Raw genomic sequence first — 12959 nt, forward strand, 5'->3', positions numbered from 1 at the left:
AGAAAAGGTACAGCAATCCTTGTGGTAACATTTGGCTAAAATTGAGGGTATAAACTGTAGGACTTTTTGAACACAGAGGGTCCTAAGGAATTCTGATTACTTTGGATTTGGGAACCCAGTTTCCGCTGCTGTGGCCCCAGGGAGGTGCTTTGATAAGTGGAATCACTGCAGGTAGGTTCAGCATTCACTTCTCAGGCGAGCCTGAAACCTGTTTTTAAAAAAACGTGTGTGTGTGGGCCAGAACCAAAGCAGCCTGGGACATTTCAGACGGGCACCACCTCCTCTGGCTGTTTTCAAGGCCATCCAGAGGCCAGGGTCCAGATAAACTGAAAAGTTAAGACAGGACTGCATGGGACTTTCTGCAGACGCGCTTGTAGCACAGAGGGTGGGAGGGAGGAAAGGAAGGAGGGAAGGAGGGCGTTGGGAGCTGAGGCCCCACCTTTCATTCCAGCACCGGCAGAGCAGGAATGACTCACAGGCACAGGTGCTCAGGTTCCCATAGGTGAGGGAGTGACTCCCCTCTCCGGAAAAACGCAGTGTGCTTTCCTCCTGGAGTGGCCTTGGCAGGGTGCTGGAGCGCTCGGTCTGCCCGGTCTGGTCTCTGGGGCCAGGGCTGGGTTTCCCTCATGTATGGCAAGAGCCCTATGCGTGCTGTGCTTTTTCTCCTCGGCATACAGCTCACAGGTAAGAGCTCTCGGGCTTCTCTGAGCCTACCTCCTTCACTGCCTACCCTATAAAGTTAGCTAATTGTCGAAGAAGTTGCAAGAGTCTTTTTTTGGAGCCTGAGCCACAGTTGCATTTTGTTTTAGTTTTGACTTTAGTGAAACTGAAGTGGTGGGTTGTTTTGGGGGAGTTGCTTTTGGAAAAACAGGTTTAGGTGTGTTCTCAGGTGCCAGTGATTCAGGCACAGAGAGGGTTTTCTAATCTCAGGTTACACACCATTTTTTGTGGCTACTCTCAAACTCCCACTGCTGGCAGAACCTGGCACTTCGATTTCTGTGTGTGGGTCTTGTCTGGGGCTCTCGGCAGCACTGGGAAAGCTGAGATTGTTAAGGAGAGAGACCCACTGTGGCTTTGTAACTGCCCCAACATGCACATTCTAAATGTAAATATCATGCTAAAAAAATGCCATGTGGTATAAAGGTTCCAGCGGCGCAGGCAAGCTAAACTGTCTGGGACTGATTAACTCAGTTTCTGCAGAAGACTAGGAACAGTGTGAAATTCACACAACAAGGACACTTTCTGGAAAACTTACCTGCTAGGGGACCATCAGACACATAACATACAATGCTTAATCTGAATACATGTCTAATTCATGTTCTGATTAGTTCTGATGTTTTGTTTCTGCTTTCAATTTTATTTGCCGATGTTTGTAGTTTGTTACAGCAGTTTTGAAGTGGGTACCATGAGGCTAGGGTATCATGCTTTGGAGAAAGTGAGAGCACTGTGTGGTATTTTTAGTTGTTTAAGGAATGGGAGGGTCAAGGTTGCATGTAGTAGGAGTATGTAGACTCTGAGTGAAGTGAGTTTGTGTGAGAGCTGGGGCATCTCAGTTCTGTTTGATGCCCTACTCAGACCTTTATTTTGGTAGTGTCAGCAGAAATTCTCTTAATACACATCTCCTGTTAACCCTTCCTTTCCCTTTTTTTCATTGCAGCTCTTTGGCCAATAGCAGCTGTGGAAATTTACACTCCCCGTGTGCTGGAGGCTGTCAATGGGACCGATGTTCGGTTAAAATGCACTTTCTCCAGCTTTGCCCCTGTGGGTGACACTCTAACAGTGACCTGGAATTTCCGTCCTCGAGATGGGGGGTCTGAGCAGTTTGTAAGTAAGGGTCCCTTGGTTAGGAAAATAAGCCAGTCCATTTCTCCTTGCCCTTCCTGTATTTTTCTTAGCAACAAGCACAGGGTAAACCTGGGAAACAAATCAACAGACAGAACTGAGAGGCTGGCGAAGGGGAAAGCAAGAGGTTCTTGCAGGAGAGCTGCAGATGGGACAGTCAGGCTTGCTTGCGTTTCTCTTCTGGTCCTGCCATCTCAGCCTCCCTGCCCAGGTACCAAATAAGACCTTTGGCCATTTCTCCTCTCTAGGTTTTCTACTACCATGTGGATCCCTTCAGACCCATGAGTGGGCGTTTCAAGGACCGGGTGGTCTGGGATGGGAACCCTGAGCGGTATGATGTCTCCATCCTCCTCTGGAAGCTACAGTTTGATGACAATGGGACATACACCTGCCAGGTGAAGAACCCACCTGATGTTGATGGGCTGATAGGGGAGATCCAGCTCAGCGTTGTGCACACTGGTAGGTGATGCAGAGAAAAATCGTTTTGGAAAGCGTGAGAGCTTGTGGAAAAGAGAGGGGCAAACTTTTGTGATGGCTGAAAGAGTAGAGAGAAGGACCAACCCTTTGGATCTGGAAACTGCAGAGGGAGAGTGAAGAGTCCTGGGGTAAAAAAGAGAAAGGCTTTGTTTGGCTGTGGAAAGAAACAGAAAATAAAGGGACCTAAGGAATCTGTTACAAAAATGGCATTGAGATCGTGAAAGGGAGAGGAAGCAACCCTCTGATAAAGGCTAACACAATAGGTCCATTCATTCACTCATTTATTCACAAGGTACTATTGAGTACCTACTCTACATCAGGCACTGTCCAAAGTTCTTGACATGTACTATCTCATTTAATTCTCACAACCACTGTTGGAGGCAGATACCAATAAGGGTAGTTATTGTTTATTGAACACTTCCCATGTGCTAGGGGATTTACATATCATATCTAATCTTTACATATCATATCAATTTATTGTGCTTTTAGTGTGCCCCCCCCACCCATTTTACTAATGAGGAAATCGATGCTCATAGAGGTTAAGTCACTTGTCCAAAGTCATGGAGCTCATAAATGGAGTCACTCAGAACTCAAACCCAAGCATCTGTGTCTCCAAAATTGTGCTCCAAACTAAGGCACTGTATTGCCTGCAGTTCTATAAAGGACAACCTGGAAAACTGCCAGACAACAAAAAGCAAAGACCATAAAACTTACAAGTTGTAAATCTGGGTTTGAGTACTGCTACAGTTTACCAGCTGTAAATAACTTTTCTTTTTCTCCTGTAAAGTGAGAATAATATAGCAAAGATTATGGTGAGGATAAAATGAAGTAATAAAAATAAGACCCCCCAAACTCTTGAATTGTACTGAAAATTATAATAGTTACCATATATTGAAAGTTTATTATGTGCAGGCACAGCGTGGAACAATTTACATAAGCAATTTTAGTTTTTATAAGAACTCAAGAAGTGAATATTGTTATCTCTATTTTATACATTGAAGAAACAAAGACGTTAATTACCCCAAATCACACAGGACCTGGTATTTTAACCTAGCTGTCTGCTGTATGCTCTTAACCAACACACAACATTACTACCCAAAACGTAAAAGCCTATAAAGTGGTATCATTTCCTCCTTTCATTCCTATTATCATCCTTCAAGGCCCTATCAATAGAGAGCTGTATGATCTTGGAGAAGTCATTTGAGTATTGAAAGAAGTAATGTAATATCTTTGGCTCTCAGTTTCTTATCCTGCAAAATGAACAGGTAGATAAGAACACATGGTTCTTCAACATATTGGGATCACTACTCTTTGAGAACCTAATGAATGCCATAACCCCTGTTTACCACAAACAATGTACACACACAATATGACATAGATTTTGTGGGCTTGTGCCCTGCTCCCCCCATCTTCCTTCATAGACTCCAGGCTGGGAACCCCTGGGCTAGATATTCTCTAATGTCTTTTCTGGCTCTGAGGGTTCGTTGAAATTTAAATCAGAAATCAAGGTAAAAATTAAGAGACCCAGGCTTCACAGACTCTAGCCTGGTTTAGGGACCCTTCCCTTTGGGTTCTCTCTTGCATCATATATCCACTAGACTATAGTTACTGATTTACTTGTCTATCTTTCCAGTGGGCATGAGTTCCTTGAAGATAATGTCTTTTTTGGCTTTGTATTTCCATCAGAGTCCCTGGAACATAATAGGCCCTTAATAAGCCTGAATAAATGACTGACTGCATGACAGAGGGGAAAAGGATTCGGGGAGAAATAGTTTAGACACTGGATTCGATTAGGTCAGCAATAACCTTACCCCACTAGGTAGCTCAATTGGCCAAGTGGTTCTCAAACTTTTAGCATGCATCAGAATCATCTGGAGGACAAATTAAAACAGATTGCTGGGCCCCCCCCTGTAATTCAGTAGGTCTGGGGTGGGGCCTGATAGAACTTGCATATCAAAGTTTTCAAGTAATTCTGTAGCTGCTACTCCTAAAACCAAAGTTTGAGAACCACTAAAGTAGTCTGTATGTTTTTCCTACTTTTTTTTTTTTTTTGCCACACCACGCAGCATATGGGATCTTAGTTCCCCAACCAGGGATTGAACCTGCGCCCCCTGCATTGGAAACACGGTGTCTTAATCACTGGACCGCCAGGGGAATCCCTGTAAGGCTTTTCTACTGCTACTAGACTTTACAAAATTAATATCGTAGAAGAAAGGAAGATTTCATTTCAAGATGAAAATACACCCCTTAAATGATTCCATTTAAGGATGAATATCTTGGGACTTCCCTGGTGGTGCAGTGCTTAAGAATCCGCCTGCCAATGCAGGGGACGCTGGTTTGAGCCCTGGTCCAGGAAGATCCCACATGTCGTGGAGCAACTAAGCCCGTGCACCACAACTACTGAGCCTGTGCTCTAGAGCCCGTGCGCCACAACTACTGAGCCTGCGCTCTAGAGCCCGTGCGCCACAACTACTGAGCCTGTGCTCTAGAGCCCGTGAGCCACAACTACTGAGCCTGCGTGCCACAACTACTGAAGCCTGTGCGCCTAGAGCCCGTGCTCCACAACAAGAGAGGCCACCGCAATGAGAAGTCTGTGCACCGCAACAAAGAACAGGCCCCACTCGCCGCAACTAGAGAAAGCCCGCACACAGCAACAAAGGCACAATGCAGCCAAAAATAAATAAATAAAATAAATAAATTTATTTTTTTAAAAAAGGATGAATATCTTTAGATTTCATTATAGTCTTCCTCTTTTCAGAACCCCAACTTGATCTTTTCTCCTTACAGTACGCTTCTCTGAGATCCACTTCCTGGCTCTGGCCATTGGCTCCGCCTGTGCACTGATGGTCATAATAGTAATTGTGGTGGTCCTCTTCCAGCATTTCCGGAAAAAGCGACGGGCTGAAAGAGCTCATAAAGTGGTGGAGATAAAATCGTAAGGCTGGGCAGTTCTGGGAAAGTCTTCTTTTAACACTGTTTTATGGCAACACTTGGTATTTTATAGTGGGGCTAAATAATTGTTGAACAGATGTTCTTCCTCTTGAGTTTATCTTACATAAAAGAATTCAAATTCACAGGATGGATAAATTAGGGTGTGAATTAGTAACTTTAGCTTTTTTTAAATTGAAGTGTAGTTGATTTACAATGTTGTGTTAGTTTAAGGTGTACAGTAAAGTGATTTATATATATATATATATATGTATTCTTTTTCAGATTCTTTTCCCTTATAGGTTAATACAAAATATTGAATATAGTTCTCTGTGCTATACAGTAGGTCCTTGTTTGTTCTCTATTTTATATATTATAGCGTGTATATGTTAACCCCAATCTCCTAATTTATCCCTCCCCACTCTTTCAAACAAACAAACCGTAAGTTTGTTTTCTATGTCTGTGGGTCTAGTAACTTTAGTTTCTTAATTTTACAGAAGATTTTATTATAAGCTTTCTTTACTATGCAGGATTTGATATTATAAAAATTTACTTATGTAAAGCTTTTCTAGGATATTCCTCACTTTTAAAAAATAATTAATTAATTAATTTTTGGCTGCGTTGTGTCTTCGTTGCTGCACACGGGCTTTCTTTAGTTGCGGCGAGCGGGGGCTACTCTTTGTTGCGGTGCGAGGGCTTCTCATTGCGGTGGCTCCTCTTTGTTGCAGAGCACGGGCTCTAGGCGCACGGGCTTCAGTAGTTGTGGCAGGTGGGCTCAGTAGTTGTGGCTCTCGGGCTCTAGAGTGCAGGCTCAGTAGTTGTGGCACACTGGCTTAGTTGCTCTGCGGCATGTGAGATCTTCCCGGACCGGGGCTTGAACCCGTGTCCCCTGCACTGGCAGCTGGATTCTTAACCACTGTGCCACCAGGGAAGTCCTGGATATTCCTCACTTTTAATGTAAAGCATACATTTCTAAGAACCACTGGGCTGTCAGCAGGGGCTCTATGAATCAGTGCCTAGCAAAGTCAGCCATGCTGATATAAGGTGCTTAATATTTTTTTTATTCAGATAAAATTTACATATAATAGAATTCATTATTTAATGTTCACAAAGTTGTGTAACCATCACCACTAATTCCAGAATATTTTCATCACCTCCACAAAAGAAACTCCATACCCTTTAGCCATCACTCCCTATTTTCCTCTCTCACCTGCCCCTGACAACTACTAATTTGCTTTCTGTCTCTATGGATTTGCCTGTTTGGACATTTCATATAAAGAGGATCATACAATATGTGACCTTTTATGTCTGGCTTCTTTTTTGTTTATTTATTTATTTATTTATTTATTTATTTATTTAGCTGCCTTGGGTCTTCGTTGCTGTGTGTGGGCTTTCTCCAGTTGCGGCGAGCGGGTGCTACTCTTCGTTGCGGTGCGCGGGCTTCTCATTGCCGTGGCTCCTCTTTGTTGCAGAGCACGGGTTCTAGGTGCACAGGCTTCAGTAGTTGTGGCTCACAGGCTCTAGAGCACAGGCTCAGTAGTTGTGGTGCATGGGCTCATTTGCTCCGTGGCATGTGGGATCTTCCCGGACCAGGGCTTGAACCCTTGTCCCCTGCATTGGCAGGCGGATTCTTAACCACTTTACCATCAGGGAAGCCCTGTCTGGCTTCTTTGAGTTAGTATAATGCTTTCAAAGTTCATCCATGTTATAGTACTTCATTCTTCCTGTGGCTGCATAATATTCCATTGTATGCATATACCACATTTTGTTTATCCATTCAGTTGATGGACATTTAGGTTTTTCCCACTTTTTGGCTATTTTGATTAATGCTACTATGAACATTCATCTACAAGTTTCATGGGCATATGTTTTCAATTCTCCCGTGTATATAACTAGGAGTGGAATTACTGGGATATGTAGTAACTCTGTGTTACCTTCTTGAGGAATTGCTAGACAGTTTTCCAAAACAGCCGCACCATTTTATATTCCCACCAGCAATGTATGAGGGTTCCAGTTTGTCTACATCCTCAACAGCACTTGTATTGTCTGTCCTTTTGAGTATAGCCATCTAGTGGGTGTGAAGCGGAATCTCATTGAGGTTTTCATTTGCATTTTCCTAATGACACTGAGCATCTTTCCATGTGTTTATTGGCTATTTAAATATCTAATTTGGAGATGTATCTATTCAAATATTTTGCCCACTTTAAAATTAGGTTATTTGTCTTTTTATTGTTAAGTTTTAAGAGTTTTAAAAAATATATTTTGGAGTATACAAAAGCGTCTTATTAGATATAGGATTTGCAATTATTTTCTCCCATTCTGTGGGATGCCTTTACACTATCTTGATTAGTATCCTTTAAATTTTGAAGAAGTCCAATTTATCTTTTTTTCTTTTGTTGCTTGTTTTGTTGGTGTCATATCTAAGAAACCACTGTCTAATCCAAGGTCAAAAAGATTTATGCCTATGTTTTCTTCTAAGAGTTTTACAGTTTAGTTCTTACATTTAGGTCTTTGATTCATTTTGAATCAATTCTTGTATATGGTGTGAAGTAGGAGTTCAAATTTATTCTTTTGCAGTTGTAATTTTTCAGCTGTCCCAGCACCATTTGTTTCTTTTCCTCAAGAAATATTTACTATAGTAAATAGAATTGATTTTTAAGGAGACTAATGTACCCAACTCTAAGTTGGTTTGAATAGAATACAATCAATAAAGATGACTTCTAGGTCAGTCTTTTTTTGTTTCTGTTTGTTTTATTTTTTATTTTATGCTTTTCTTTTTTGAATAGGAAGTAGAATTAGAGGTAGAATACTAATGGTAAACTAAGGTGTCTGCTTTAAACCTGGAGTTCCCAAATGATATTCTCTTCTAGAAATATTCTGAAAAGTGTCTAAGTTCAGATACCCAGGGTCATGTGGAGGTATGAGTATTATTAGATAGTGCTAATAGGTTTAGCACTCTGTAAGCTTGGATCTACTCCCAGGTGCATACAATTCTTCCCCAAATTTGGGGGAATATATCTCACCTGAACCTTTGTAGGATTTGCCTCCCTTGCTTCTTGCCTTGTTCCCCTGACATTGGTTTCTGCTTCTATGTTACAGAAAAGAAGAAGAAAAGCTCAACCAAGAAAAAAAGGTTTCTGTTTATTTAGAAGACACAGACTAACATTATTAGATGGTAAGGTTCACAAATGGGTTCATTTCTTTCCTTAGCTTTTTTTGGCTGCATTGGGTCTTCGTTGCTGTGCGTGGGCTTTCTCTAGTTGCGGTGAGCAGGGCCTACTCTTCCTCGCGGTGCGCGGGTTTCTCACTGCAGTGGCTTCTCTTATTGTGGAGCACGGGCTCTAGGGCAAGGGCTTCAGTAGTTGCAGCACACGGGCCCTAGAGCACATGGGCTTCATAAGTTGCAGCACGTGAACTCAGTAGTTGTGGCTCTCAGGCTCTAGAGCGCAGGCTCAGTAGCTGTGGCTCACAGGCTTAGTTGCTCCTCGGCATGTGGGATCTTCCTGGACCAGGAATCAAACCCGTGTCCCCTGCATTGGCAGGCGGATTCTTAACCACTGTGCCACCAGGGGAGTCCCTCCTTAGCTTTCTTTTTTTTTTTTTTTTTTTTTTTAATTATTATTTATTTTTATTTTTATTTAATTTTTTTGGCTGTGTTGGGTCTTCGTTTCTGTGCGAGGGCTTTCTCTAGTTGTGGCAAGCGGGGGCCACTCTTCATCGCGGTGCACGGGCCTCTCACTATCGTGGCCTCTCCTGTTGCGGAGCACAGGCTCCAGACGCGCAGGCTCAGTAATTGTGGCTCACGGGTCTAGTTGCTCCGCGGCATGTGGGATCTTCCCAGACCAGGGCTCGAACCTGTGTCCCCTGCATTAGCAGGCAGATTCTCAACCACTGCACCACCAGGGAAGCCCCCCCTTAGCTTTCTTATATGGCTCATTTCTACTGTGGATCTCCCAGATTATATGATAGGTGTTTCCTGTATGAAATTACAGGAGTTGGGCAGAGAAATGAAAGGCTTCTCTTGTGTTGTCGATGGCTTCCCCTTTGAGTGTGTTTTGTGCAAAGGACAGGAAGCTAGACCCTACTACCAGTAAAGCTGAGATAATTCTATGATTATTTGAGGCTTTGGGGTTATATTTACCACCACAAAGAATAATAAATTAACTTTCAACATGTAAATAAATTTTTTTAAATGAAAGAATATCTGCTCTTTTTCTTTTGTTTTATTGTAAACTAATCATGGCATTTAAGAGAGTGACTCAATAGATATGCTTGACATTTTGATAGGAGAACTTTTGTATTATTTGGAATTGATTTCTACTCCTCTCATTTAGTTATTGGGACTATGAATCCAATTTTAGTGGTGTGTAGTTTTGTTTTTCCAGTTTTTAGGTTTATTAGGCTTAAAAGGTAGGATGATTTATTTTTCATATGATCACAATTTCTTCTATTCTCTGAAGTAGGTCCACTATTATTATTTGCAAAAGGAGCCACATTTTTAAAAAAAATTAATTAATTAATTTTAATTTTTGGTTGTGTTGGGTCTTCGTTTCTGTGCGAGGGCTTTCTCTAGTTGTGGAGAGCGGGGGCCACTCTTCATCGCAGTGGGCGGGCCTCTCACTGTCGCGGCCTCTCTTGTTGTGGCGCACAGGCTCCAGACGCGCAGGCTCAGTGGTTGTGGCTCACGGGCCTAGTTACTCCGCGGCATGTGGGATCTTCCCAGACCAGGGCTCGAACCCGTATCCCCTGCATTGGCAAGCAGATTCTCAACCACTGCGCCACCAGGGAAGCCCCCAGGAGCCACATTTTTATAGCCTAAAGCTCCAGTGAAAGTTCTCAAGGATTTATAAAATAGAATATGGAGAAAAATGGTTCTGTTGTAAACCTAGAAAAAAAGTTTGGTGTCAGAGAGATTTTTACCAAGGGCTATTTTTAAAATCAAGCAGATTTTCTAATAAGCCAGAGTCATGGAAAATAAAGATGGAGGCTAAGATTGAAAAAAATTTAAGGATTCCAAAAAAGAGGGGATATATTTATACATATAACTGATTCACTTTGCTGTACAGCAGAAACTAACACAATATTGTAAAGCAATTATACCCCAATTAAAAAAAAAAGATATATAAGGAATTAACACAATCAAGTGCAGTGTACGATCCCTGACTGGATGGATACTAATTTGAATAAACTAGTTGTAAAAAAGATTTGGGGGGACAATGGGAAAGTCTTAATGTGAAAATTTTCAATCTGGACAATAGGGAATTATTAACTTTTATTAGGTATAATAAGGGTATTGTAGTTATATAGGAAGATGTCCCTATTTTAAAAATGCGTATTGGAGTATTTAGGGTTAAAATGTCAGTAATTTGTTTTAAAAACTTTAGCCCCCACCAATATATGTATTTATAGCAAATAAGGAAAAAAAAAAAAAAACCTTTAAAATTAAGTGATAGTGAATTCCATACACTGCCTTCTTTACTTTTCTGTATATTTGATTTTGTTTATAATAAAGGGGTTGGAGTGATGGTGGGGGTGGGAGAGAGAGAGAGAAGAATGAATGCATGTGAGTGAGCAGCTATAGATCATCCAAGTGTCCATGCAAGGCAGAGACTATGCATTAAGGACACTGACCCTCAGAAATATGTAATAAGGATCAGGAAATTTCTTTTAAAAGTTAAGTTAGAAGAGGACAAATATACTTAAGAATGTTTTCCTTCACGATGGAGAATAGATTATATATATACGTATGTATTCGTAATGCCAGGTACTCCTATTGCACTCTTGCCATATACATTATCCATTTAAACTTTTATTTCGTATTTCAGGAAGCTGAAGATTTCCAAGAACAAGAACCCTGAGATAAGTTGGAGTTAATGGAAGCTTTTCTTTGGCTTTTCCAGTTGTGACCTGTCTTCCAACCAGCTCTGCAGTATATAACCACCTAGACAAGCAACGTTCCTCTGGTGCCAGCATAGGGCCCTTCTTGAGCAGATACCAGCAGACTCACACACAGCCCTGTTACTAAGGTTTTATTTAATTTCAGAGTACAAATATTGTATTTTTTTCAAATGCTCATTAGCTTTTATATACTAGGAAGCTACAGTTTTGCCCTTAAACACTCCTTGTGGATTATGACTTGTATACATATATATTGGCATCAAATGGGATAAAAGTCAACTTGTGTGTCATAACATTTCCTTTAATATATTAGCTTCCTTAGAGCAGCATTCTTGCTACTAAAGTTAACATGTTTACTCTTTCCTTCTCACACTCTCGATTAAAAGGTGAGCTAATTCTCCCAACTGTTTTTGATTGATTAACAGAAAATCCTAAATTCAACCTGTTAAAGAACAGTTTGATTTTTATGGCTCTCCTTAAGTATGGGACACATTTTATCGAATTTCTTTCAATACCCTAGATGGCAGGTTTTTGTTTTTGTTTGTTTTTGGTCAGTTGATCCAAGGTTTACAGTAGTACAAGTCTAAACCACAGAGTAACTAGGGAAGGTTACAGAAATGCTAGTAGGTTGACAACACCTCAAGATGAATTGCTTGTCACCTTTTTTCTCTGCTGTGACAAGCAATCAACAGCTCAGAGCTTTCATGAGCAGTGAATGACTGTTTAGCTTACTACAGTTTTTCCCCCAATTCAATTATTTATCACAACAGAGGAAAATCTATGCTCATTTGTAGACTGGAATCATTAAGCAGTTAAATGGAAGGTTTCTGAAGGAGTATATTACAACTAAAAAATTTAGAGCTAGTGAAAAAAATCACCCTAAATGATAATAATTTTGTATAGTGTTATACAAAGCTCTGAGAACTGGAAGAGATTAAAATTTTTTCTTTTATTTATTTTTTAATTCAGTTGCTTATTTGGGGGGAGGATTTGGTATGGGGGCAAAGAAATACCAAAACTAACAGAATGAAACCAACTTTGTTTTTTTTTTCTTTTATATTAGTAGATAAAACAAACTTTATAAGTGGGTCATGGAAAGAAGAGTGCTTTTGAAAAAGTGTCTAGTCTCCCAGTGTCTTTCCAAACTTAAGCTACTGCAGCACTTATTTAAAGAAGAGAAAACATCTAAATGTTTAGGAACCTCTCCCTCTACCCCCTGCCCCCCATGTTTACAGCTTGATATTTTCAGTTTTCACCAACTAGGCTGAAGATGTTATTTCTTTTAAAACTGGAATTTCCAAATAGTTTATCTGTATTTAAAGATGATGAACTTTGATATTTTTTCCAATACTAAAAAAAAAAACCTGGTATAATTTACATATGAACCTTGATTCTGAAATGCATTCCATACCTGTCTCATTTTGCCTTTTATACTGTCTAAAAAAGTACAGTTTCAGTACCCAGTTTTGAAAGTAAAAATTAGATTTAAAGTCTATATTACCTTTCACATTTTCTATTTTTCTCCATAATTCAACCTTTGAAAATATAGTAACTGGGTATTTCTTCAAACAGATGGCCTGGGTGATGTTCCATAAGTGTAAAGAGGTAGTTAAAAACTCATGGAAGGTTTTTCCAGCAAAATTGTAGCTTTTGTGTCTTGGCTAAATATTCAAGTGTTCATATAGCCCGGCTGTTCAGTGTCTTTTACTTGAAGAGAACTTTTGTATTGTAACTTATTTTTTATTGTGCCTTAAACACTATGTAAATAACCTTCAGTAATAAAGCATTACAATTATATAATTTGCTTTTATGCA

General features: G+C 40.5%; 1 protein-coding gene across 3 annotated transcripts; it reads left to right on the forward strand.

Annotated features, from left to right (window-relative positions):
* Positions 1-479: 479 nt before the first annotated feature.
* On the forward strand, positions 480-12945 carry MPZL2 (myelin protein zero like 2). 3 transcript variants are annotated; one of them, XM_082411182.1, is made up of 6 exons: positions 483-684; positions 1658-1824; positions 2091-2301; positions 5107-5254; positions 8347-8422; positions 11073-12945. In XM_082411182.1, exons 1-5 carry the CDS (start codon positions 627-629, stop codon positions 8408-8410), a joined length of 648 nt encoding a protein of 215 aa, XP_082267308.1. In that variant the 5' UTR covers positions 483-626; the 3' UTR covers positions 8411-8422; positions 11073-12945. The 3 variants fall into 3 exon arrangements, with proteins under 3 accessions (XP_082267310.1, XP_082267309.1, XP_082267308.1); XM_082411183.1 differs by lacking the exon at positions 8347-8422 and having other exon boundaries at positions 481-684; XM_082411184.1 differs by lacking the exons at positions 5107-5254; positions 8347-8422; positions 11073-12945 and adding an exon at positions 4386-5053 and having other exon boundaries at positions 480-684.
* The last annotated feature ends 14 nt before the right edge of the window (positions 12946-12959 follow it).

This window comes from Balaenoptera physalus, assembly GCF_965194825.1.
Source record: "Balaenoptera physalus genome assembly, chromosome: 10".
NCBI lineage: Eukaryota > Metazoa > Chordata > Mammalia > Artiodactyla > Balaenopteridae > Balaenoptera > Balaenoptera physalus.